At 56.8% G+C, this 27,271-nt stretch overlaps 3 protein-coding genes across 3 annotated transcripts; all 3 read right to left on the bottom strand.

Moving 5' to 3' along the window:
* Positions 1-6,102: 6,102 nt before the first annotated feature.
* On the bottom strand, positions 6,103-6,815 carry INS49_012758 (uncharacterized protein; the record flags this gene model as incomplete). The annotated part of the gene is made up of 3 exons (XM_043173460.1): positions 6,103-6,285; positions 6,341-6,661; positions 6,717-6,815. The coding sequence occupies 3 exons, from the start codon at positions 6,813-6,815 to the stop codon at positions 6,103-6,105; spliced, it is 603 nt and encodes a 200-aa protein (XP_043022757.1).
* A 9,746-nt stretch (positions 6,816-16,561) lies between these two features.
* On the bottom strand, positions 16,562-16,944 carry INS49_012757 (uncharacterized protein; the record flags this gene model as incomplete). Its single annotated transcript, XM_043173459.1, has 2 exons — positions 16,562-16,614; positions 16,812-16,944. 2 exons carry the CDS (start codon positions 16,942-16,944, stop codon positions 16,562-16,564), a joined length of 186 nt encoding a protein of 61 aa, XP_043022756.1.
* A 6,643-nt stretch (positions 16,945-23,587) lies between these two features.
* INS49_012756 (uncharacterized protein) lies at positions 23,588-25,978 on the bottom strand (the record flags this gene model as incomplete). The annotated part of the gene is made up of 6 exons (XM_043173458.1): positions 23,588-24,514; positions 24,702-25,413; positions 25,466-25,617; positions 25,698-25,763; positions 25,827-25,899; positions 25,968-25,978. 6 exons carry the CDS (start codon positions 25,976-25,978, stop codon positions 23,588-23,590), a joined length of 1,941 nt encoding a protein of 646 aa, XP_043022755.1.
* Positions 25,979-27,271: the final 1,293 nt, after the last annotated feature.

The raw sequence follows: 27,271 nt of genomic DNA, 5'->3' as shown, positions 1-27,271 counted from the left end.
GAGGTCGGCGACCAACTGCCGGCCATAGCATGTCCCGCCGTGTCGATTCGGCGCCATAATCAAACGTGGCCGAACTTTCGCTAAGCCCTCAGCCGCCCCGCCATGTATGGTGGATAATAGATTTATCGAGGTCCTGAACGGCAGAGACCTGATTACGTTGTTTCAACCTGCACACAGCATCATGCAGGCAGGCGTCGGGCCTATTGGGAAGTCGGCCAGGGGCTTTGTGAGGGTGGCCCAGTCCAAGGCGACCCGGCCCTGCAGATACTGCACAGTCTCTACCCCATCCGAAAGGCGTTCATGCAGGGTCGGCATGTGGGCCACGGGATCGTCTCTACAGGAGACTTGGGGCTGGCAGGGTCACGAGATTGTTTGACAGGTAGCAGCGAGCAAGGGACAGATACTCCGAGCTCCAGCCCGGACAGCCAGGTAGATAGGTGCCAAACATCTCACGAGGGAACCCCCAATGCTTCTGCTTCGTGCGGCGCGACCGACGCTTGCAAAACCCCCCTGTGTTGGATCGAATGGGAAGAGCACCGGGCTTTGCTGGTCCCGAACCCTTGCCCAAAAGGCCTCAGCCACACGGCATACGGTCGTATGATCCCCGCAAGCCTCTGAGAGCCGCCATCTCCCACGATATACGCGTAGTGGCGGCAGCTCGGCGATCCTGTAAGCGGGAGAGGGTCGCACCAGGTGGTGGCTTGTCCCTGTGAGCGCCCGTCGATCGGTCGTTGCGTCTGGCAAGAGAAGGCGAGGAATGCGATGCCCGAAAGGCGCGTGTACTCATTGCGGGCACATGTTTCCAGAAAATTCGCTCGCAAGGGCACTGCGGCTTCGCAAGAGCCTTCCACATCCCAGCCGGAGGCGGGTGACCAGGCCCAGCCTGAAGGTGTCAATAAGGCTGAGCAACAGCCTCAAACGAAGGCAGTTTTTCGTCTAACTGAGCCTTCAGACGGTTCCTCGGATGGATTTGAAACTCAATGCCTCAGATTCATACAGGACACCTTGAAGCGGAGCCGGGGCCAGCGCCGTGTGGGCCCAGGTCATGCGGTATGATGCGGTCTGAGGGAAAGCAAGACAATACTCGGTCTGCTAGCGCTTGAGAATGTCTGTAAAGTTTGAGCTGCAACGGAGCCTCTGCGTGCGATGATGGTGAATACAGATCTGTCTTGTACCACAAGGGTGGAAGGCCCATCTGGATCATCTGGATCAACATGTCCCTTTTCTGTGTTAGCTCCTGCCCTTCGGCACAGCATTGCACGACACAGCACAGCACAACACAGCATAGTCTTTTTGCAGCTGTACAGCGTCAATACGACAGATTGGAAATAGAAAAGAAAAGGACCAAGCACAGAGAAGGATGACCTGGACTAACTAAATTGTCAAGGGGCAGACCGGCTGCCCTGCCTGGCCGGTAAGGAAATGTGCAGCAGCAAGCAGCGGCAGCCCGCGTGGAGAGGAGCGGAAAGCGGCCGTCCTCTTGGGATTGCCTGCTGCAACCCATGTGCCGTTCTGACCAAGCCGGAGCGTCTTCAGGTAGAGTTTCGTTTCGGAGATTGAAAAAGATCGCTGCAGATGATCGTCTGTATTCCATGCACAAAGGCATCTTGCACTCGCCAGCTTCTCCCCCATCCGAACCCCATCCCGTCCATGCGGGTGCCCACCGGCGCGCGGCGGGGTGGTTCGTCTGGGGAAAGGGAGGGAGGGAGGCCGGGCGCGCTGCTGGGGTGTCCACGGCTCGGCCCTCTGGGCGTGTGGTGTCTTGCATTGCTTTTGTGTCGTGTTCTGGCGATGCGATGCGATGCGAGCCCGCTCCCGCGCCAAACGCTGGCTGGAAAGAGTTTCCGAGCTGATGGCCTGCCTACGCACGCCAGGTAGCAGAGCTGGACATGGGACTTGCTCAGCTCCTCGCAAGCGCGCCCGGAAACTTCCTGCAAGTCACCCCCAGATTTCCTGCAAGTCACCCCCAGATCTCGCCCTGCGGTGCACAGGCACCGCGTGTACATAGAGTGCAGCTCAGCTCTCACCTCAATACAGTCTAGTCCTAATAGGAAGTGACTCGTTCGTCACCTTGGGTGTGCAGTGTGTATAGACAGACTCATCATAGCACTGGAGGATTAAGGCAGGAGAGTGCCGCCGGGGAAGGCACTCAAAGCCTCAAACACACTGTGATCTGGTTGGTCTCTTCTCTCGCGCGCCTGACAGGTCAGGTCTTACAAGCGCACCCCGACCCTGACGGTAGGCTGCGACAGTTTCAACCGATTCCTTTGTCGCCAGCGCAGGGCTCACAGCAAGCTTGGCTTTGGTGCCGTGGTCCGATAGCAAGGCATATCCACCATATCTAGATAGCCGTCGAACAGTCGTCTCGGCAGGCGGGAGGAACTGTGGGTGGCGATGCGGGATGTAGATGTTACGAGGGTCAATTCAGGCAAGCAAGCGAGCAAGCATGAACGAGGGAGCGGCACCAGCGTTGAGGGCGGCCAGGCATCAGGCATCTATTCTTCATTTCGTTAGTCAAGCGATGGGGCCGGGGCCGGGGAAGATAGAGTTGCGATAGAGTTTGAGATTGGAGGGAGGATGATGGGTTGATAGGTCCTAGGCGATTGGATGTTTGCATCGAGGTCCCGCAGCGCAGCGACATGGCGTGCATGGGAATGGACGGAACAGACCAGACCAAGCTACGGCCAGCTGAGTACCTTAGGTCAGCCTGAGTAGGTAGGGACCAGCGCTGGTGTGTAGGGAGCACACGACGTAACGTAGACGTCCACTCTTGGCAGGCCGAGCCCTCCGCCAGAAGGAGCGACCACGGTCGGACCCACCGCGGCTGCAACCCGGCCCCCAGCAATCTGGGGAACAGGACGGCACTTGGTCGATGAAGCCTTTCAACTCTGCAGCAGCCAGCCAGCCAGCCAGCCAGCCAGCCAGCCAGCCAGCCAGCCAGCCAGCCAGCCAGCCAGCCAGCCAGCCAGCCAGCCAGCCAAGCAGCCCTCCTACACATCCATCCACATTCACACCCACCAACCCAACGCGCCTTTGCCCTCTTGGCCCTATTAGATTCTGGATGAAACCCACACAAACGCCCATCCTCATGCCCTCGATCCCATTCCTTGGCCGCTACAAGTGTGTAAGCTCACCAGGTCACGTCATGCTTGCATGAAGCGGAAAAGGATGAATGAAAAGCCTCATCAGAGTTCACCTCACCTCCCCTCGGCACTCGCCAGCCCAAGCTAGCTCTGCAGCGCCTTCTCAAGTCGCCCGATCGGGAATTGGATTTTGCCCCATGACTCGCTGCCGGAATGCGAGATAGACTTTGTCGTCGACGATGCAGCATCCGAGCGAAATGGCAGCTACTCAGTAGCACGTCACACCGCAACGCAACTCAAATCTATCAAACCCGGCCCATCCCAGCCCACCACATAGCAAGCAGGCCAGAGTAGGCCCCAGGCCAGCACACCCCCCCCCCTTCCCTGGCAGATAGATCTAGAGATGTCCGGACAGCGCGTCAGATGCCTAGTGGCGATGCACGCACACGGCAACCAGATACGAGATGCCCTTGTCCCATATGTGCCGACAGCAGGGCTCCTGGCCACTCCTACCGTCCCTTTCTCTCGTGTGCACACAACGTAGATAGGGCTGAAGAAAGGTGTCGCGAAAAGTGTGACTCGCGGCGGATCGGGACGCCGATGCAGGACAGAAAAACCACCGAGGGACCAATTAACAAAGCCCGAGCACCCTTGCCCCTGATGAACCACTGGAGGACAAATGAAAAAAGGGAAAAAGAAAATATCGGCCGAGTTTAATATGCAAGGTGCGGGAACGCTTATCGAGATTGTGATCTCGATATTACACTTTTGCTCTTGGGCCCTACCCATGTTTCACGCCCAAAGTATAATGCCAATTGTTGTCTTCAAAAAACCTTGGCCCACCCTCCCCTCCTCTCGAACCCGTCTGCCGGCCCACACCCATCAGCAGTAGATGAATCACTAGATCCCCCTGACTGTGCATGTCAGGCCGGTATTGGGCTCTGCCATTGGGGACCTCGTCCCATCCCGCAAGGCGCAAGGCGACAAAGGTGGGTACTTATTCTCGAGGCGATCCGGCGCGTCCGTGTCCATCGCGATCTCTCTCTCGTGTTCGCCATCATGTGTTCGCCATATCGGGTCGCAAAACGTTACACGGGGGCAGGCATTTGTGGGGTTCGTCAGTCCCGAGAAATATACTTTCTGGGTTGCACGGACGACTCTGCCGACAGACGGGTGTCCAATGTCGGATCTCAAAGCTGCCACGGCCCTGCCCTGCCCTTGACGAGGCTGGGTTTGGCCTGGTGATCCCGGCTGGGCCGTTTTATCTGAGGGGGCTCATCTTACGATTTTTGATCTCTGCCAGCGCGGCAAACAGGGGAGCATCGTGGAGAGACAATGGCGAGATTTCCCAAGTCCCGAGAGGGCGTGACGTGGGATGGGCGAGGCTAGCCGGAGAGCTAAGGCACGGGCCAAAGTCAGCTGCTGGATGATATCTTAGATTTAATCTCTGCTGTATGGCACGTCTGATGTCTGGGCTGTCAGAGATGGGCCACATGGAAAGCTGAAAGGGGCCGGAGGTGCCAGCGCCTCCTCGTCTTATTGGGCCTCGACTTGTGTCTCATCCAATGGACTTGGTAGTCTGCCTCGTCCGTGTATGCCCTCTTTCGCAGGTACCAGGGCGTGGCGTCGCTTGTCGCAATCTCGTCCCGGCACGCCTGCTGTAAGGGAATTGGATACTGCTCGTGTTAGGCTCCAGGTGGATTTCGCGGGTCATGCGTATCAATTGTTTCGTTCTGGCATGTGTACAGATACACAAGCACTTACAGTGTCACGTCAACACAGATCCCCCTCAGGTCTTCGTCATCTCGTGGTGTTGAGCACTAGCGGCGGATTGGTGCGCGTCCACATCTCTAGCGTACCAGAAAAAGAGAAACAGGGAAAGAAAAAAAACGAAGAAAAAAAAAGTACTAACACCCGACTTCCAACTAGCCCCCGGCCATCGCGCCGTCTGACAGCCCCCTTAGCTCGGCGCCGGGAAGTCGATCTGGCCCCGTCCCGTCTATAGCGCGCGCGCGTGCACTATTCCCAAGTATTTGTGAATCAGGCAAACGACGCGCGCGTGTTTGCCCTGACGATGACTTAGATGAGATCGGGTGCCATCCCAGCATTCGGCAGATGGACCAGATCTCTTGGCCGCCCATCATTGGGCAGAGTTCCGTCCCGTGTCGTTCTTTTCCCTGTTATCCATGGGCTGGCTTTCTGACTGGCATTGCGAGGGGCGGTTTCACCACGGCTCAGGCTACGGGGACCAAAGTGTGCGAGTTTGACACTTTCCTCTCTGGCGCCATTGACTGATGTTCGTCCGGCACTGCATTGGCCACGCACGGAAAGAGAGAATATGCTTTGTGCGGTTGATTTATATCGCTCTAGCAAAACCTGATGATGATAACGATGATGATGATGGTAGGTACATGCCTCTGCCAAGGGGTCCTGCAGCAGAAAAAAGAGCAAGAGACACTCCCCACAAAAACAGCTTCATGACGTCTGAACATCACATAGAGCAGCTCTCACAAAACGCCTCAGTCATGCCACTTATATACCTCCCCGAAAAAAGAAAATAACCTCGCGGCAGTCGGTCCGGTTCCCAGAGCTGACGGACTCTGTTGATGTATTTACAAAATCCTCCGGTGTTGTCGTGGGAAATGAAATGTACTGGTCGGATCTTGTTGCGTATCCTTCGTGTCCGACCTGATATATTTGGGTATAAAATGAGACATTGTGAGATGATATAGGCGTTTCCCTCCCAAACCCCACCCTCAAATTTGCGAAATGTGACCCGAGCCTTTTCCTTTTTCTTCGAGATGCCTCCGGTCTTGGTAGTGATTGTGGCCGGCGTAAGTTCGCTGGCAGATGCTGTTATTTTTTCGGCGACTTTTTGAAACCGCGACGTCAAAAGATGTTGGCGCATACATGATGTGTGGAATTCTTCATGATGCGTCGTCTCCAGGATGGCCGCTCATGTTCTTGGCCCAGTTCTGTCAGGGCTGTTCCTGGCAACTAAAATCCCGCCTCGCGCGGGCTAGCCTCTTTCAACCGACGGCCTGGGGCGTATGTTCTTGGCGTCGATTTGTTTCTTTCTCTCCAGTTTGGCGTAGTGAAGGCCGCAAGCGTTGCAAAGCGTTCGCGCGCCGTCGGGTCCACGGCGCCACTCTGGTGTGTCGATCCTGTTGCAGCTGTGACATCGGCCAGGAGGAGCAGCACGCTGTCGCATGATTAGTTTACGTTCCTGTTCGGGTCAGGGGCCCGCGTTCGCTTACTCCTCTCCGCTTCTTGACACCGGCCATCTCGTAAGCAGACTTCATGCCGTCGCCGTACATGGCCATGTCTTCGTCCTCGTAGGGTCCCTTGCCCCGGCTAGCCTCGCGTGCCCGGTCGTTCATCACAACGCTTTGCTGAACCATCGTCCGCAGGTTGTCCAACATCCCGCGCATCCACTCCGCCATGTTCAGCATGTCTCCGATTTCGCGTTCTGAAGGTAGCCGGGTGGGCATAGGGTGTGAGCCAGGGCCTTGCTCTTCCGCAGCACAGCGGCCGTAGGCATCTGCAAAGTTGAAAATGGTCCGTGACCCGGACGCAATCTAGTTACATAGTCAGCATTTGGTCCCGTGGTGGTCCAGGTGCGATGCTCCGTACCTTGGCAAGCGACTCCTGGTATTGCCATGCCTCGAAGTGTCTGCTCAGCGTCTGCTCGTACTTGTTTTCTCTCCTCAGGTATTCTGAGTCTTCATGCATCGATGACCGCGAACCATCAAAAGGTGAGGGAAGTGAGTGACCAGGATACCGAGGAGACATGGGATGTGCCGAAAGGGGCAGTTGCCCGGGAGGGAGCTGGCCCTGCTGTGCATAAGGGAGGTTTTGTTGTTCTGCGGCTGATGGTGGAAACGACCCATTTAGTCTGTGTGCCTCTGCCTGCCTTTCGGCTGGGTGAGACTCGGCCTTCAAAGGAGGGGGAGAGTGCCGTGCTCCAGGATGAAAAGTGTTGACTGGCGCGAGTGCCGGTGGCCTGCTGGACAATGGGGCCCTGGAGGGGTCGGAAAATGGGGGCATCGGTTCGCTCCTTGCGGGGAAGGATGCTGGGTTGTGTAACGATCTTGGTGAAGGATGTTTGTCCTGAGGTGACAGGTCGGCGAATGGCCGAGAAGACGTTGAGGATGTGAAGGGCGATGGCAGGCTCGGTGCGCCTTGGACCGATGTCGAGAGAGATGGTGGGAATGCAGAAGTTGGCGGCTTTGTGCCTGATATCACCTCCGATATCGATGGCAAGGACTGCCGCTGGGGCTCATTTTCTTCGGGCCTCCTCCTGGGCTCCACGGGGGAGATGATGCCGGGCATGTTTGAGCCAGCAGCTGAGCGAGAATAGTTGGACGGGTACGAAGGTTGTTGGGATTGGTAGTGAGGCGCAGGATTAAGCAAGGTTGCGGTCGCCATGGCCGGACCTTCCTTGTATGGTCTATCCCAAGAGCCTCTGGATCGGTGGTGGTAAGGGTCAGAGTGGTTGGCAGAAGTGAGACCGCTGCAGTTTTTGTGTTAGACAGAGCGGATCGAGAAGTACATGAGATATATGAGTAGAGTTTCCACACCTTTGCCTGCCAGCAGTGTTGCCCAATTCCATAACGGGACAGGATCAAGACAGTCGTGTCAACACCCCAGCGCTTGAATGCGACGTGCCCAGCTTAATTCATCTGACGGCGCAACGATCCACGCTGCAGGAGTATGCAAAGCTTGCAATGACTAAGGGGGCACTGCTTGATCTCGCAAGTCGATCCGACTCGATCAAGATGGATACCTGGTCTCCGATTGCCGCGGGCCCGGTTGGTAAGCTCCTGTCAGAGTTCAATGCGAGCGAGGTTGACCAGGCGAGAAAATCACGGCCGTAATTATCGGAAAGCCAGCGCCTTGCAAGAGGGCTGAACGGTAGGCGGCGGGCAATTTCACGCACACACACACGCGCTCTCGTCAAACACACAGAGTTTTAGTTCCCAGGTGTGGCGTGCTTGCAAAAACGGGAGGTTACAAGCCCGAAAAGCTTCTCTCGGAGGTCTTCCCGGGTGAGGCTCAAGAGCGAGATAGTGGTGAGTGGTGTTGAGAACTTCAGCGCTATCCAACGCGAGTAGTGGGTAACAGCTCGGACCACAGATTAGGTTTTTGACGAAGCCAGCGGGAGATCGTTGCTTAAACCAAGGTGAGTCAGTTGAGCGACAGGCGGTGGGCGGTCGGGTGGTGAAGGTGAAATATCCCGGGGCGGAGGCGGTTAGCCTTCCAAGGAAAGAACGGTTGCGACGCGAGTTGGGAGGTCCTAGTGGCAGCGGAGCGAGGAACCGGAGTTGCGGTCACCAGGATGTGAGAGGAACGGGGGATTGGTGTGTGTGTTTGTGTGTGTGTGTGTGTGTCTTGGCCAGGTATGCGCAAATGTGGCTGTCGCAGGTCGGGAGCAAAACAGCGTTTGAATGAAGCGTCGTGTGCGTAGCCGTAGCAGTTCCTTCGAAAGTTTCAGGCGAATCACGACGGATCGTGCGGGTGGGAAGGTTCGGCCAAGGGACAAAGTCAAAATGGATCTACTGCCGCTCGATGGTGATTTTGAGAATGCAGCCCGACTCGTATGCGGGGCCCTCCTTCCAAGGTTGCGATGGTGCAGAGAGCAGTTGCAACCCTGACGTAGTCGAGTCAACGCAACCACGGCTGCTGAGGGCGACGGGAGCCCAGATTCGGGGTGGGCGAGGACTGAAAAGACGGTTGTCGATGTGGGTTTGCCACGTGTGGGAAAGGCGCCAGATCCGATTCCAGATCCAGATCCAGATCCAGATCCAGATCGAAGGGGTTGGATGTGTGGTTTGGCGGACAGTGAGCAGCGCAGGAGCGGGCGTGGACGAGGCAGGCACGCTGGCGGGGTGGCAGGTCAGAGAGGTCGGAGAAGGTCAGAGGTCAGGCCAGAGGTGAGGAACGGGCGGGATCACATCGATAATAATAATAATTACCATTAACTGGCTGCAGAGAGGGGAAGGGGCAACTTGTCCAAGCTGCCGACGAAAAGGATACACGGCTAAGATTTAATAAACAAGAGGGAAGACAGGCCTGGGATCAGAAACTCGAGGTGCGATTTGTCTGGTTTTGGGGCGCTGGGGCAAGGCCCAAGGTCGCTCACGTCCAGCAAGGAATAGATAAAGTCCACAGTACCGGACGGTCCAGTGCAGTCCACCCCATCTGGGCAGTTTTGCGGTCCCCATGCTCAGTGCTGTTGGATAGGTAATAAAGTAGACCGAGTATGTATCTGCGCAGCAGGGAACCTTGAGAGGTACGTACCGTGTACCGATGTACCCGCACAAGTACAGGTGGGAAAAGGTACATGGCCAATACCCCCCCGCCCGCCTGCACCACAGGCACGCACCACGACACCGTGCCGGGGGGACCACGGGCGCCTCACCGATATCTAAAATCCCTGTTCCCTGCTCATGCACATGAGATGTCGATGGGAGGAAAACCGGGGCAATCTGAGAGAAGCAGAAACAAGAAACCCTGCAACACGCTAGTACCGCGACAGGACAGATTGGCGTGAGGTGGGGGAGAAGGTTCTCCCAGGGGGGTCTTGGGGGGAGGGGGGGTTTGATCGGGCTTGTTGGCCTCAGCAGTGAGCTGTGTTCCTGTTCCTGGTATCTATCCGCAACCCGTACAGTACATGTTCACGCACTTATAGCATAAGGCTGATGTTATGGGACAGGGTCAGGCTTGTTGGAGGGGAGGAGCCTAGCCATGGATCAGCATGCCGTGGATAATTCATCCTCCTCCTCTCCTGTCAGCTCTGCTGGTTCTATCACTGCCTGCCTGCCTGCCTGTCCGCCTTCACGCCTGTCACTGTGTTGTCGTCGTCCATGTGGGACTTTGACGAGAACGGCAACATTTGTCCCAAGGGTCCTCAGGGCCTGCCCGTCGCAAGCGGGTCTGGGCACCTGGCACAGAAAAGGAGATGCCGATTTGCTATGCGGGACCCGCGCAGCAGGTGGCCTCCAAGGTCACAGTCGGTGCTGCAAGTCAGGCAAGAGTGGTAAGCAAAGGCCTGGTACGGTACGGTACGGCGCGGTACGGCGCGGTATGGACCCCATCACCCAACGTGTGGCCCTGAGTAGGATTCGAGGCATCTCGTGATCAGGAGAAACACCACCGCGAGAGGCCGGTTGCATCCAGCCGGGCGCAGCCACTAGCGAGCGTTGAGCCGGCGCCGAGGGTAGCAAAGTATGGATCTTGAATAGATGGAACGTGGTTGAGTTTGGCAAGGTCGCAGCAGCCCTTCCCCCTTGGCCCTACCGTGTCGCGCTCTGCTGCGCTGTGCTGTGGTGCTGTGGCAGGTAGATATGTTGCGTTGAGATCCGCGGGAGATCGCAAAGTTTTCTGCGCCCGAGCTCAAGGCAACATGGCTGTCTGGGCTCGGCCGGAGACAGCTTGCCCGCGCGACCAAAACCCGAGGGTAGCTTCTCTGTGTCGTTCCCGTCCCCACGCCGTCTCCCCTGTCGTCTCCCTCGTGTGCGTGATCTCGCGCGGAGGTTGGGGCGGGCAGATGAGCGAGATGGACGAGATGGGCCCAGGTGGAGGAGGGTGACAACGCAGGGCATGCCCACCCGCACGCGGCGGTGGGTGACGACGACAGGACAGAGACGTCCCCAATCGATGTTTCGAGACGTTGGATAACAGGATGGGACAGAGGCAGATCACCCACGGCACCGTGTCGCAGCGCATGCTGTCAGACTGTCCGCCCACTAATAGCCAACCACGAGGTGGCGACCAGCGGCCGAGTGGCAGACGAGGCGGCTCGTGTCGAATGGACAAGAGGGGAACTATGGCCGAACAGCGTACCATCGGGCCCAGGGCCCAATCTGGGAGCCGGGACAGTGAGCAGGAGAGATCGCTGTACTGTCGATAGTATCTCGATTGCCTAGCATGATAGCAGGGGCCGATATGCAGGAGCGGTAATCTCTCATCTCTCTTGACAAGAAAGTGGTGCCATTTTTTGTGGGTGGCACTGGCATTGGCACTGGATGGGCCACGCCCAGGGCCGGCGTCAGGGGACAGGGGCCGGCCAGCGACGTGGTAATTGGACCCGACCCGACGCACGCCTTTCTGACAGCTGGATCGAAGGTGTGTCTGCCTGCATTTCGATTGATGTGGTGGTGGTACTGCAATGGTGGTGGTGGTGGTGGTGATGATGATGATGGTGTCGTAAGAAGGGTGGGCGGCTTGCATTGCATTGCTGCCATGTAGGTAGTCTACATCTGGACCCGACCCTGCTCTGCTCTGCTCTGCTCTGCACTTCGCAGGACGCAGTGCTGACTGACTACTCCTTGTCCACCAGTCTTCTGTGCTGCAGGGCCTACTGCTTCTTCTGCTTCTGCTGCAGCATATCCTAGGGCTACTCGTCAAGACTTGCCATCGGCAGTCCTGTGCCGCCTCCACGAGGCCTGGACTTTAGCATAGCGCAGTTATCCACGAGTTCTTGAGCCCGGGGAGCAGTAAGCGAGGCGGAAGGGATTATTTGATAGTGTGCCTCCCAGCATCTGCCGTGGTTGCGGATGAGGGAGGGCATTCCATGGCGCCCGTCCATCCACCCGGCAGGTGGTACGGGTATTCGGCGGGCAGACCTGTGGGCGAAAGGGGGCCATGGGCACATTTGCAAAGCCTTTGACCGATCTAGGCAGTGTTTGGGCCCCATCTGCAGCCCCGATCGGGCTAGCATCTTGGATCTCACAGCCGAGCGACCATGACCATGCTCCATGTCCCATGCCTCATGGCCCAAGCAGCGCTGTGTACACAGTATTGAGTGATTGAGATTTGGTTGACTACTGTATGGACAAAGATGCTCCGACACGCGCTGAACAAGTTGATTTCTCCGGCTGTTCTAGCGCCGTTCCATCTTCACCCGCGAACCTTGGAATCGATTGAGCCTGACGTCAAATCAACAAGGAGCATTCGATCATGGACAGGGTGCGATGTGCACTGCTGCGTGTCCCGGGAAGCGGTCCGGTGGGAGCTCAAGTATGTGCCTCGGGAGCCGGCCAGCACTGGTCGGACATGGCATCCGCGGCCGACTCCAGTCTGGTCTTGTCGTGATTTCTACATGTTCGGCTTCATTGGGCCTCAGACCGTTGTCACAGACGTGGTTGCCATAAACCCCCCACGAACGGCTGTGCCCCAGCGAGACCGTTCCTGTCGGCGGCAGCGTGGTCTCCCTCGCGACAAACGTTGTCAGGCGGCGAAAGCTTCCGTGAACTCCCCGGGGCCACGACAGCTTTTTCATCTCCCCGACTCGGGATGCAGGTACCTAGGTAGGTATGATCACGGCTGGGCCTGGTGTGCTGCCTGCCGATACAATCTGGTCGCTCGAGGGCGCGCCTTCTGCGTAACGAACGACAGGTTGCCATTGCCATTGCCATTGCCATTGCCATTGCCATTGTCTGCCCGCTGCCACTGCCCAAATCTCCAGCCAATCGCTCTTGCTCAGTTCCAGCCTGGTGCTGCACCCACCCCTTACCCCTTAGGCCCACCACCGAAGCTGCCTCGACTTACTGGTGCACACAATCTCGCCGCATACCTGTGTCATGCACTCTCCCCAGCTGAGCCACATCCTGGCTGAACTGCCTGATATGTACATGGCACAGCAGAGATCTCACCTCGCACCGCAGCTAGCTCTCTTCCCTTTCCAGGTGCCCGAGATTCCGCCCATGTGCCACCGGCGAGCACATGATTCCGCCTCTCGACAAATAGCTTGCTGTGCCGTCTAGACCTGCCGTCGAGACTGGGCAGTCCCGTCCCTGGCAGTCATATTTCACTACATGCGTACGCGCCATCGTGGTCACGCCACAAGGCATCTTCACAGTATTCCGTCCAACATCGGGCCCTTTGGGCTCCTCGCCCCCACGACTGTCAGCTATGTATGCACCTTGGCGTCATGGGGCTCCCCCCCGGAAACATTTTGGCACGCTGCAAACTCTTGGCGTACAAGCACCTTCAACGCCGCAGCCGGACAGGGCTGGGAACTCTGAGCCACGATGCTGAGACTTTAAACTGTCCCCGCAGAGAAGGCGACCTCTCGATGTCAGCTTTGACGGCACAAATCCTAAGCTTCATGGAGCAAAAGTCTCCAGACGCTCGTGGTCGGTCACCCTGACGCGAGTCTGAGCCTTTGGGGCCGCGGATAGCCAAGCTTCAATTCGCGGTTGGCGGCGAGGCCAACACGAGACAGGCCCACTCGGGTCAGAGCACTACCTACAGCACCTGGCATGATTTTCAGCCCGCGAAAACCGCTGACGACGACAGCAAACTCTTGAGCTGCACGCGCCAAAACCAATCGTGCCCATGAGACAGCCCGTAGAGCGTATTTCGGCAGGCCCGTGAACGGATGGATGGGCTGAATCGACCCAAGATGCTGACCAGATCTGGCAGCCTCAGACTTTCTCTCAGATCTGCGATAACGTGTTTCAACCCAACGACAGGCCACCTGGACCAGCCTATCGGGCACAAACCTCAGGGTCGGCACCTGAGCTGGCGGATCCTGAAGTTTCTCGTCGCACAGCATTTTGACTTCCCCGCAAGATCCTTTCGCAAACCTTCGTCCATGGGTCCGAACGCCATCGCGGAACAAGACGCATACATGTCAGATCCATCTCCTCAGATTTGCGACAAGACTCGCGGTCCACGGCCTCTTGACCATGCGCATCCTCAGATTGCAAGCTCAAGCCAAACCATGCTGGGGAAAAGCTTGTCTGGGGGCCCATCACGGGTCAACGTCGTTGTCATCAAGCTGTGTCGCACAGTCCCGCAGAAAGCCTTAACCAAGCACTTAGACGCACTGTAAAGCGACAGCGGACAAATAAAACCTCACCGCTGTGATCCCGAGCATGCCTTGCGCAACTCCACACACCCCCAATCACGCCTGGGATCTATGGTTGCAATCGTGTGCGAATGATCCTGCCACAGAATTAGCCAGAGCCGGAGCATGGGTCCGCAACTCGAAGCGACTGGCTCCGATCGCACCAAGATTATGAGCGGCAGTATCTCGGGTGTCAGAACAGTGTGCTCGTCGAAACATATATCTTGGGACGAACCAAAATCTTGAGGTCACGAGGCCGGTTTCCGGCAACAAAGCCATGGCCCCTCTTGCTCAATTGAGTATTCAGGGCGTCACGGCGAGAGCAAAAGCTTACATGGTTGATGGCTGGCCGGGTGCAATCCTCTTGCAGAAATCATGTTCGCGGTTGAGCCTAGGGGCGCACCTACTTACAAGGATGATCCTACTAGGCGTGCGGCCGTTGACGACACAGCAATATTTGAGCTGCTTCCGGCGCATATGTGGCTCACCGGACACTTTCCTCCTCCGTCTCAGTGATCAGGCCACGTCCGGGACGAAGGATGGTAGGTCACGGTCATTCTCGTTTGGACTTCCGGTATCCGCTATGCTGTGTTGTGCAGCAGCCTCATGCCGATTACCAAATGCAAGAAACAATCTGGAGTGCTGATTTCCGCGTTCGGGCGATTGGTGGCTCTTTGTTTCGCCTGAAGGAACTGCGTCGCCGTTGCAGAGAACCCCGTTGCACCCCCGATGACACGATACTACGGTATCGCCACATGACTGTTGGGATGAAAATACTCCTTACTTGATGTGATCTACGGCCCTGCCCTACTTGCGGCTCGGACCCTGAAATGGTGATCGATGCTGTGAGCACGGAAACCTGGTTGCCGGAACACTGTCTGCTTTCTCACTGAGAGAAGTTCCTCAGTGTCATAAGCCCTGGTAGAAACGTGGACCCTAACGTAGATGCTTAAGGCAGGTGGTATGGGGGCTTGCTGCCGCCTGCTTGGAGGTTATCGTCCCGACTCTGGCAAGCTGCAACCTGCACAGTGGTCTCGAAATAGCTGCGCGAAGGGGCCTGCAACAATCGACTTGGACTTTCCAAAGCCAGTGCAAAGCTCCGAGATAGCCCTGAAATTATGACCAACACAGTTTTGAGCAACAGAGTGCGCATGGTCAGCTTCATCCAGGAACCGTTGAGCCAGAAAATGGAGAGCAGAAAAGAAAAGAAAAGAAAAAGGGTCGCACAGCTGCAATCGGCATCGATTCGCCTCGTTCTTGGACCCAGCAACACGCTGGGACTCGGCAATATCCATACGAAACGCATCCCAGCAAAGCGATCTGACGGGGTCCATCTGGCATCACGGAGATTTTGCGACTCGCGTCGTACAGTGCAACGCAGCGTAATGCACACCTGACGAAACACAGATCCACTACCACCGCGCCTGGAACCCAGGCCTTTACCACAGCCGCTATAGAAGGAAGGATACCACAAGACAAGCTCCCCATGCCAGCTCTCTCGGACTTGTGTGAATGTCCCGTCACCAGGTTGAGAGATTGAGGACATTATTAAAGTTGCTAGGCCACAAGGGCTGCCTCCCATGCAAGTCGCTTAGATCAGTTTACCAGCACAAAAACCTCGGTATTATTACATTCGGCTAGGAGACTAATGTTTACGTACGACGAAGAAGACGAAAGTCACCAGGGTATGGGCGCAAGTGCCAATTCTACGATGGAAACCCGATCGAACTTCGCCGTAGAGCACAAGTTCTGTCAATGTGGACACCACGCGGCCTCCAGGAGGGCTTGGAAGCCTGGTCACCCACGGTTACCTCCGCCCACTACGCACGACATTGCAGCAGATCGCGATTGGCTTGTTCAAGTTCAAGAGTTCCGGAGGAGCAACAACGTCCGTGACCTCGGATATTACGACCATTTGAGAAACAGAGCTGCTGCGCCTCCTGGACGGAGGCAGAATGACACGAAGACATCAAGAGTTTGATTCAGGCCGGCGAGGACATCATGAACCTACGTTCACAATCTAAAAATGGGCTCGCCTGGACCCTGCCACTGCGTCCTGTCACAATCTGCGGATCTAAATCCCGATCTCGATTACCTCGTATGTAGCATCTGACGTTGACCCCTCTGAAAACTTTGGAAAATTCACAGCGGATCCTGTTATGCAATTCTCAGCTCATTTTGTTCTCGATGCAGAAGCCATCAAACACAGTGAGGCTCTACAGTACAAAGGGGTGAAATTGCCTTGGACGGGAGCCCATCCGGCAGTCCGGGACCCCACGGCAGTAACACGACGTGGCAGGGCGGACCTCGTCAGATCCTGGCCTGCCACTTTGTCGTCACCGCTCGCCCGCGGGCAAGATGTGGGCCCCTTGTTTGACAGCTGTTTGCACCCGCGTTAAGGTTCGTGATGCCCCTGTTGCTGCTGGATCTGGGGCATCCACTTTGGGATCGCAGCTCCTGCCCCTGATACTGCAACGACTCGGCCCCTTGGATCCATCCAACAGGCTCCTCCCTTCAAGCTTCGAGAAGATTTCAGGAAAGGATGTGCCCCACGTCGTCTTTCCGGACTGTGTGGGCACTTTCCGATCGCGCCGGACAAAGGGAGTACGAATTGGCGTGTACTCTACAACAGTGAAAGCACCATAGGGTTGTCGGTGAAGGCCTTCGCCGCCGGTGCTTCCGTCACAATTGTGTGCGAAAGGAGAATGATGGTAGATTATGTGTCTCGTCACCTTGTCCAACGTCTCGGGCGCTTGCGAGAACAACCTTTGATGCGCCTCATCACCTTTCTGAAAGCCACAACAATGCTGAACTTAACTGGCAGACAACACCGGTCACAATTGGCCCCCTCCCCTCCCCTCCCCGGAAATCACCCTGCGTCGTGCGCTTGACGCCATGACCTTTCAGCACACTGTCCTTGATGATGATCACATCCTCGATGCCTGAGAGACGATCACAGGCTGCTGTGAGTTTCTTGGCGAGAACTCCAGTCCCCACACGAGGCATGGAGACTTTGATGACAACGGTGTGGAATTGTCACATCCTGAATCTGAATCCAAATCCTGACCGCTCAGGATGGGGTTTGTGTGAACTGTATCGACACGATGGGGCCACCCGCGGGTGACCTTGTGATCTCGAATCATTCGACCTTGTGGACCAAATCCGGCTCCAGTGCCCACACCCCCAGTGGGAGCCCCTGCACACGATCCTCGACGACAATGCTTACAGGGTAAAAGTCCCAAGGCGGCCGGGAACAGCTGCCGATCTGGGAAAAATGTCCATCGAGAGCTGTCAAATCACGGCTCCGATCACTACGGGGCTTGATCTGCATTCACTGGGTCCCCCAAGAGATAGCCGTGTTTCCACTCAGATCCGGTCATGACCGCATAAAATCAAATCTCTCTGCTACCGCGACCTTTGCTCTGGGTCGCCTCCCGCTTGCAGAACAACAAGCGAGATATGTCCAGCGATCCGTTCTCGACTCAGCTGTACCGCCGACATAGGCTATTCGCCGTGAACTCTCTGGGCTTGAGCATTCGGTGATGAAGGGCATTTGTGCAGTGAGCTGTGACAAAGTACAACACATACTTCAGACTCACCAAAGCCTTGCCAGCGTATATTTGGTCACCTGGGTTTTCGCCTGTGTCGCGTCCAATGCCGCCCGGAGGCATGAGACTTGCTTCTACCTGAATGGTACGACTGTACCGGGGATCGACTGGTTGATGCTTCCAGAGCATCTATGCATTGTTGCCAGCCCTGTCAGTGTATTCAGATTATGCATTGCAGCTTGCATGTCCTTGGGGGCCACTGATTTTGGGAAGGTGGCCACAAGCAGCTGTCAACCGCCAACCTTGCATGATCAAGGTCCCCACGGCAAGCCATCTGTTGCTAAAAGAAGCAGGCACTTCCCACCTGTCACATTCGAAGAAGCAACAAGTTGCGAGGCCAGAACTTCCTGCACCACAATGACGAGGTGGTCACTGCCTCTGATTGATCGCTCTTCCTCCAGCTACCAAGCTTCGCTATCAGAAGAGCACGATCAAAAAGCTTAACCGCACCTACCATGGCACTGGAAGACAGAACGGCACTTTTGCCCCGGAGGCCGATGTGAGAAGCCACCGTGGAGCTATAAACGTTCCCTCGTCTCATTGTGAGTGACGGTCCGCAGAACCGTCAACGAACCTGCGTCGAGCGAGCGAGAGACGGGGCGTGCTGCCACGGAGTTTTCCCGGCAGTTTCCTGTCAGACACATCAATCTGGAACCCTTTAAGCATGCAGCCATGGTGCTCGTACGGAGCGGCAGTAGCCAGCCCATGGTTTTGCAGACCAATGGGTCGTCGTCGGTGTTGGCCTCAACCCCTGAGAAAAGCACCGTCCCGACCAGAACGGTGCTTCGCAAGTTCCCGTTAATTGTCCTTTTCTAGGCAGCCACCTCGTGCTTGTGAGATGATGGAAGCAGTGGACAGGCTCGAAAATTCTCCGAGTGTCACAAGCGCACAAAATTACATAGCACAGCACAATTCGACGTTGACGTGACGGCATTCAAAGGTTGTGTACCGGCTGCAACCTGCTGTACCGGCACGCAGCGAGCAACGAACACCAACACCTCGGTGGTACTTCGAAGGCACAAACTTGCACTACGGTCTCGCGAGGCACTCTGTCCGATTCGAACCCATGCAAGGCGGGGCTGGAAGGGAACACATATCTCGTATATGAGCCTGTGAGGACACCCTGGAAGGACAGCGGAATGCAGCATCTGACCTCTGTGCGATACACATCTTGTACCGCCTCCCTTATGCTGGAGGACAAGGCCTCTTGTGCTCTGGCGGCAACGGTATCCAAAGTGAAACCCCACGCCCTGCCGCCATTCGCTGCCTGAGTGAATGATGTCCAGTAGATGTCTCCGAAAAGACACCAGGGGCGAGTGTTTAGAAGCGGTTCGCCGGTTGCTCCAAAAGGCTAGGGCAGAGAGTCAACGGGGCAAGCCTACTGTACCCGATTTGCTGCATCTCAGCTTCCAACGGCTGAAGTCCCATACAAATCGAGGCCCGGGTATCTGTACGGACCCTTGGCCTCCTCGATCATCTCATCGGGCGTATCTAGATCACTCCAGACTGGCGGTAATCCTGTCAGAATCCTGGACTTGGCCCGCCGCAAAAAGCAAAGGGGAGATTGCTTCTGATGCGACCCTTGACAGAAGTCCAGGGCAGTGCAGGCTACTTACCTGGCACTTCCCGTTGCTCACGTCTGGTTCTGTTTCGCGCTGTGTAACCTACATGGGAGGGACCTACGAAGCAACATACAGCATTGCGAAAGGGGGGTGGGGCGTTTATATTGCTGATATATCATCACATCATCGGCACTAACGCCTGGGTCTCGCTGTACCTGCTACTTGTTCTCACAAGACTCTGAGGCCCTGAAGGGTTCCTCGTGTGTCGAGAGCGGATGACGCCTACGAATCTTCCAAGACTCGCTCACTTGGGGAGGGTACATTCCCTACCCGCCCGTGGTTGGCCATTGCGGTCATGGGCCTGAGAGACGGGCGTCAACCCATGCCCAACAAACAGCAGTGTGTGCCCACGTCGGAGGAAGAAGTACACGGCCCGGAGGCATTCGAATCGCCGGCAGTAATGTCGCTTGCCACGCAGGCTACCGTATGGTACACAAGGAAGCACGAGGCTGCTACGTAGAGGGAGAAGAGAGTGAATGTCAGCACTGGCTGCTCATTCCAGAACCGCGTGGCATCACGTCGCCTGCCATTGAACGATCGAGGCACCCGTCCTTTGGGCAGCAAGGGAGCCTCGGAAAGAGCAGGCAATTGTGCGACTTAGTGATCACGACTCTGCAAACTCGAGGCACAGGTACTCGCTGTGGACGCGGCCAGCGTGGCTTGCCAGCCCACAGGAACGTTGGATCCCTTGATTCGTGCCAACGGCTGCTGAGGAAATACAGTCAAGGACGTTGGTTGGGCGCGCGGGCAGCGGACAGGAGGCCAAAGCGATGACAGGCGGCACGGGGCGCAACAGACCAAGCCAGCATCCCGATCACTGTGTCAGTACCACCAAGACGCCTTTGCTGGAGCAGCGGCCCAACAACTACTCCCGGGCCAGTCACGTCTGCCACCAACGTTCTTCCGTTGCGTGTCCTGGAGGTGCACCACAGTGCGTAGGAGCCATTGTTGGCCTGCATCTTCTTCATCCCATGCAACCTCCTGCGGCTTGACAGCCGTTACACAGGCCCTCTCGAGCGAGCGAGCGGCCGCTGCTTGTCGCCAATGCCTCTTCCGAAAGATGCTCGGATGTTAACCAAGCCGTCGGGATCCCGCCATTGTGAGAGCTCAACGCGCCTGGTCGCTGCTCCCAGCGGCACGGCAAAGTCGTTCCTGGATACTGCTTCAGGGGTGTGGGCGAGTCTGACTGTGTTGTCGACCTGCCAGCCTGCTCGGCGCACCGCCGCTGGCCGCAGCGCCTGCCGCATCTTGAAGAGCCATGGGACGGGTGAGACAGAAGACGCGATAATTACCCGTTTATGTGTAGGATCTGACGATGCCAAACCGACAAAAGAACATGTGAGTAAGCACCGCTCGCTATCAGCCCTCGAGAAGAGGCAACAGGACCGACTTTGCGCTGCCAATCTTGGGCTTGTTGAAGGAAAGATCGGCTCAAGATCTGACGGGTCGCATTTTGGGTGGCCATCCCGATCACCTCCTTCTATTCGGAATGTAACCGACTGTGGGCGACCAACCTTTGTGATCTGTCACATTTCACCACGAAAAGAGGAGCAGGCCCCGGCCCACACGCGCCGTTGGCCCACGATGCTTGTCCACACATAGTAGCGCTGACGTCTTGACAAGTACCCGAACATACGATTTCCCACATGAGCCACCTTTTAAGGTCGCGAGCCCCGTCTGGCCATATCTCGCTTGAGCCAGCGCGACCACGGTGCCAGGTGCCAGTCCATCGTCTCGGTTGGACTTGTCCGCGACGACGCTGACCACCCACCCACGCGCTCTGCCCCCACATCCCTGGGAATCCTAGCCCGTTAAATCTTATCGAGATTCGACTTGATCTCGTGTCAGGCGGGGGGAGATCTTAGCCGCTTTCATGGAGATGTCGGTGTTCGATTCCTCCTGGTCATCTGGGGCGACAGACACCGGTGGTCGTCGGCGCCTGCGGGCTGAAACTCCTCCCTCCCCAAGCGGCACGGTTTTGATGATGGATCAAGGCTCCCTTATGACACAGAACGGCCGTCGTCCTTCGTGTCTTGGGCACGGGGCGCCTATTGCCCTTGCTTGCTTCTCTTCTTCCTTTTTCCTCGTGACTTGTAACATGGCTGTACGCAACGGGGATCGGACGGAGAGCTGAGACATGCGTTAGGGGACGTCGTCAAGTGAGACCACACGTGATGGAACACGTTGAGCTCTTTGTTCTTCTTCAACATTGCGCCGAAAGGAATCCCTCCCCTCCCCCCACCTGGCGCAGGAGTCAGCACGGAGCGAGCTCCTGACAACATCATTCGTCGAGCCCCATGCTGCTCCCAGATCCTGATCCGTCTCACGGGCTTGATCACAGCCGGCAAGGGCTGGCAGGTCTTACGCTCTCCGGATTCGATATGTGACAAGACCTGCCTCGAGGCCCTTGGCAAGCTGTCAAAGTCTCGTTTATTCCTTCCCTCGGGACGCCATGTGGCGCTCTTGGGCGGCTTCTTGCCTCTCCTGCTTTTTTATTCCCGTGCCTCTCACCCGCTGCGCTGTACGGAGCAGTGAGGTGCTGCTTTTCCACCTTCACCGAGCCCCCCTTCTACCCCCAGAAGGTGCATGTGCGCGGGCCGTAGACGACTGCATGCTCCAGGTAGCGCCGCGTCGAATAGATATAGAAGCCGTGCGCCGAAAAAAGGATGCCCGGCAGTCACGGTACCTGTACACCCGCATCCGACCATACCGAGATACCGGGTCGGATTCGCGGCCATTGCTCGAGCTGGACTTCTTGCGTTCTGGGCGAAGGCCCCTGGGAGAGCCAGCCGTCCCCCCCAAGCCTCCCAACTCACCTTCCTCATCAGGGAAACAGGTGCGGTGCTGACAATTTCTCTCTACCAGAAGGTGACCCGATATGACGTCCAGTCGAAAGGCAGGCAGGCCATGCCAGCCCAGGGCAAGGCTAGGCAAAACGACGAGCGCCCCACACGGACTTCTCCTTTGGCGGGTTTGGGGAGAGGAGGAACTTTTATGGGGTGGAGGGATGGTTTCGAAGTACCTCCTCTTGCTTTCTTCTTCTTTGCTTGCGAATGTGTCTATAGACTACTGCGTCATTGAAGGACACACTCTCCGAGGGCCCCCCTGTTTAGTGCTCACCCACCCGCTCACCTTTTAATTCTCTCAACACCACCCCCGGCCAGCAAGATCTGCCTCGGCTCGACTGTTTGGCTGGCCTCTGGGCATGTGTGTGCGTGCCATCGTGCGAACAGACCGTGGGTCTTGCGATGAAGGAGCCGGCCCCCCTCCACCCCCTTGGTGGCGTGGTCCTTGCACGGTCAGGGTGATGCGGCTGGCGTACCCGGGGCATGGTTTTGGACAGTCTGACGTCCGCACCTCCCTTGGTGGCCCGCGGTGCTCTGTTGTCACTTGGTTCCTGTGGTGTCGTTGTGGGCTTTCTTCCAGGGTTCTTGATGTCATCAGAGGAGGCAGTGTTGATATGGCATGATGGGCTTGTTGTTTTGGGCCTGTTCAGGAGGCCAGTTGACTGAGTCCTGGGATTCGAGCATTCCAGTAAGAGCCTGCGGGGCAATTGCTTGTTGAGAGGCCTCAATGGAACTACCTCGTTATGGGGGACTGGCTGAGGGAATTACATCCGCCATGCGAGACAGCTCGGTCACGTTGCTTTCCGACTGAATATGAGGTAAGGGAGCTGATGGCTTCTGCCTATGGGCGACAGCCCGTAGAGCTATCGTCTAGACCCGATGTTATGAGACCCTGGCCTGGCGATACTGTCTCAGCCAGACCTCAAAACGACTCATTGGAGCCGACGCGGCCAAGCTGGGAAATACCCAGAATGTTAACTTGTAACGACATTGCGACAAAGTTCCACAGTTCAAAGCTGGTAGTGCAGGTAAAGGTTTGAGAAGATAGAACACCAGGCAGTGATTCCACTCTCCATGGGAGGTACCATATTAACGAACTGCACGGGATGTTATCATAGTCGAAGCTGCCTCACAGGGAGCTGTCCCGTGGAAGGGAGCTCGGAGACTGGTGGTCGCAACACACGCTGATGACTGGGATTTATGAAAGCGGCGACAGCCAATGCGATGTTTCAACCCCAACGCCGTGTTAATGAACTTCATATTGCTGGTCTTGTGATGTCTATCATGTCTAGGAAATTGAAACGCTGGTCGCGAGGGCCCAAACACGCCATCCGGGTAGAGAAAAGTGCCGGCGTGACCGATGAGTGATTCCAGGGGCCTTGATGTTGGAATCCAGGAAGTCACCATATGAGGTCAAATCACACTCGGAGGGTGTGGGTGCACCCATTTTACTCTGTAGTGCAACACTTGATGGTAAACTTGAACCCAAATGCAAAGGCAACGCACCGCCCGGTGGGCGGCGCGGCCATCTTGAACCTCCCTATCGCCTCCTCATTCAACCAGCGGTGCCGCCTCAGGTACACCTCTTTCCACGGCGGAAGTTGCCCAGGAGGTTCGCCAGACCGGGGACGTGGCTTAGGTCCCCGAACCCCTTCCCCGAGCACTCCCGCTCCCCGATCTCGATGACGGCGCCGACGATATCCTTGTTGACCTCCTCGGACACGACGCTGTCACCCTTGTAGGCGGGGTGACCGGCGACGAGGTGGCGGATCCACTTGGCGGCGGTCCAGAGCTCGCCGCTGGCGCGTCGCCGGATCAGGTCCAGGTAGGTGGCCAGTTCGCAGCGCGTGACGACGTCGACGTTGACGCTGTCCAGGTAGCTCTCGACGAGAGGGATCAGCCCCGGGAAACTCTCGCCGTCGTCTAGGCCGTCGTCACCCGCGGCGTCGCCTCCCGCCGCGGCCGCCGTGCCGTTGATGATCTCGTTGACGCTCATGAGCCGGTACTCGTCCTCGACTGGCCCCAGCGGCGTGGGCGGCCTGCTGATGCCGCCGTTGGGGGTGTTCGCGCCGCTGGCGCGCGGCGAGCGGGTCGTGAAGGGGTTCTTGCGGAAGTAGAACCTCTCATTCAGGGTGGCGTCACGGCGATGGGCCGTCTCCATGTTCTCGTCGACCTTGGCGATGGGGATGTAGAAGTTGAGGTCGAAGGACAGGATGGCGCGGGTGATGAGCACGATGAAGACGGCGAAGGCGGCGTTCTCAAAGTCGGTGACCTGGATCTCCATGGGCCGGAACTCGACGCGCCAGCCGATGTTGTTGTCGGCCGGCGGCGGCTTGAAGCGCATGTGCTGCCAGTTGGTCGACTGGATGTTCTCGAAGTGGTCCGTCTTGCTCATGTCCAGGCTCTCAAGGTCCTCCTTGAAGATGACGATTGGGTCCCGGATGAAGAGGTGTGCGAAGTGCGTCGCCAGCCGGTCGTCCATGCCGCCGTCGAGGAGCTTCTGCTTGATAGACTCATCGATGACCAGGTCCGGGTCGAGTACTCGGGCCGAAGGCGCGAGTCGGTGGATATATATGTCGAGTTGGATGCGTAGCGGGACTTGGGGATGCGCCAACGGTCATTTTGCAGAGGCTTGGGAAATCATTTAGCGCGAATCAAGGACGGAGCGTCGGGGTTCAGAGGCATACCTTCTCGGCCAGCTCTTCAGGTGTCCGGTCATCGACAGCCCGGCTGATCTGGTTCCACCGGACGTCTGTGTCTGCCAGGAAGCCCTTGTAGATGGGGGTAGCCGCCGTCAGGGCGAGCAGGATGGGCCCAAGTGGACTAAGCTGATCATACATCTTCCTGCCCTCGGTGATATTCTTGGCCTGGAAGGTGATCTGCAAGCAACAACTGCCCATACCAAAAGCCATGGCGTCCATGTGAATAAAGTTGTCCGGAGCGGCTCCGTTCCTTACATCGTCGTCCTCTGGCCAGTTGTGAAGATTGTAATTCACAGTGGGATCTTTCCATGGCCAGGGCGTGTTCTTATCCTTGAAGACTGGTACATTCACTTGGACCTTCCTGCCTCGCCGCCAGCGAATGTTTGCAGCCAAGGTAGGGAAGCGGATATGAGGGTTCGCGATCTCGTCAGGCACGAACTGGGAGCGCAGCTTTGGCCCAGAGACCGGATAGTGCGGGTCGGTGAAGACACCGGGGCTTCCTATCCTGGGAAAAGTCGTGAGAGTGATGGGGAACTCTTCTGGTCTCATGTGGTCCTTTGCGATGGCTCGCCTGAGGATCATGTCTGGTTCCACTTTAAGGAGTTCTCTAAATTCAATGCCCCATGGCTTGCCCGGAGTGGCTTCCAGCATGAACCTTCCAAATTCGGGATGGAACACAGGAAGGGGCTCATTCGCACTGACGCCTGAGTTAGCTGGTGGTCTGGAGTGCGGAGTTGGACTCATATTACCTTGCTCCAGCTACATCTTGAAGAGCCGGGACGCAACCACCCTTCGCAGTGAGATTGGTGTCCGAGGCCAGGGCCTCAAGGATATCTGCCTGCCTGAGGGATAGGAGGACACGAGGGTCATCCTTTGAGTGTGTCACTACGAGATACTCGACCTGAGTGGAAGGTGAGAGGCGATGTCAGTGAGTGGCTTCTTGTTACATGAGACCGGGGACGGTGATGTTGGGAATAGTACCTCGTCACCCCAAAGCAGGGCATCTGACTCTTTCCCCTTGGCCTTGTTCCATATCTCCAGGAGTTGCTAGGCTGACGGTCAACATGGTCCTCGGGATGCTCCGAGTATTGGCCGGGGAATGGTCCTCACCTTGATGCCCCATTCGCGGACCTGATCGGCATTTTGCTTGGCTTCTGGCCAATCCAGAGGTGTGCCGAGAGCTCTTGACGGGCCGGCATTAGCAAGGATATTCTGAGACAAGGTTCTGGATGGGGTTGGGCATGAACGTACAATAACCCCATTGTGAGTGAGTGAGTGAGTACTGCCCGCAAGGCTCGACTGTTGGTGATGAGCGAGGCGGCAAGTGCAATCTGGAGGGGCGCTTCAGGCGTCTGGGATACCGATGATATCCGAATTTAGCCCGAGTGACTTCACTGCATCATCCGTTGAAGTTATTTGCCGGAGACTGATATGAGATGTTTGATCTATGACAGGGTCAGGACGCACTGCATTCGGTCAAGAGGGTATGAGACTGACGAGAGGGATCAAAAGGCTCAGATATAGGAAGTCTCTCTCAGAGGAGACTCTATTGTTGGAGAGACGATCTGCAGGCTTGCGGACTCCACTGCAGCTTGTGCATCGACGTCGGTGGTGTGCCCGCGCTTATTCCGCCTCGTGCAGGCAGGCCTGGACAGCGGCAGGACGGTTGCGCAATATCCCTGGACGTCGACTGGGTGATTGTGGATCAAGCGAGGTGGGCAGAGATGCTCCACGCCGCGCTCTGTGTGAGTGTATACGTAATGAGAAGCCGGGCATGGAATCTACCTAGTAGTCTTGACATGAGATAGAGGCAGGTGGGAGAAAAATTCCCATCGACACGGAATGGGCAAGCCCGGGAGCGGGAGCGGGAGCGGGAAACGGCAAGGAGCGATGGGGCGACTCGTGGAAAACGGCCCTGCAGCTTGCTGATCAGTCAGTTAGTCGGCCGGGACCGCAATGAACCACCCAGACTAGACGACTAGACCTCGGTGGGAGCAGAGGTCGTTCCCGTCTTGACGAGTGAGTCGCGGACGGTGCACCATATACTCTATGTGCAAATAAATCATCCTGTAATAGTGGGCCCATCTGCCGACGAATCGTGCATATCGTGCATAGATGCCTATTTATACAGCACCGTTTTTCATCCACAGTAGGCAAAAAGGTGCATGCTGCTTAGAAATCCAGGCGCCTTTATCGGACAAGCAGCCTCGCCCTCACGATCCTTCTGTGTCTCCAGGCCACTGCAGGTTTATCTGCTGGCTGTGACCGCTCGAGGACGAACCTTTTGATTTCTGTCTACCTTGCCTGATTTGGTTCCGTAGCAGGGTCAAGGTCCATTGTCCTTTGTTCAGAGACCGAGTTCGACACCGTCGCCTAACCCTGGTCTAAGGCTTGTCTAGGTGTGGGTGAGGGAGGGGGTGGTGTGGATGCCAAGTTGCCGCTCTCCAACAGAGGCAAAGAGAGCCCGGGTCAACGCCCAAAGCAGTGCTAAGCATGGGGTATCCTAAACAAACAAGGCTGAATGAATGCCTGGATTCCAGTCACATGGAGGCATA

Source organism: Diaporthe citri (genome assembly GCF_014595645.1).
Source record: "Diaporthe citri strain NFHF-8-4 chromosome Unknown scaffold_6, whole genome shotgun sequence".
NCBI lineage: Eukaryota > Fungi > Ascomycota > Sordariomycetes > Diaporthales > Diaporthaceae > Diaporthe > Diaporthe citri.
Note: the sequence above shows the minus strand (reverse complement) of the source record. Positions and strands in the feature narration are given on the sequence as shown.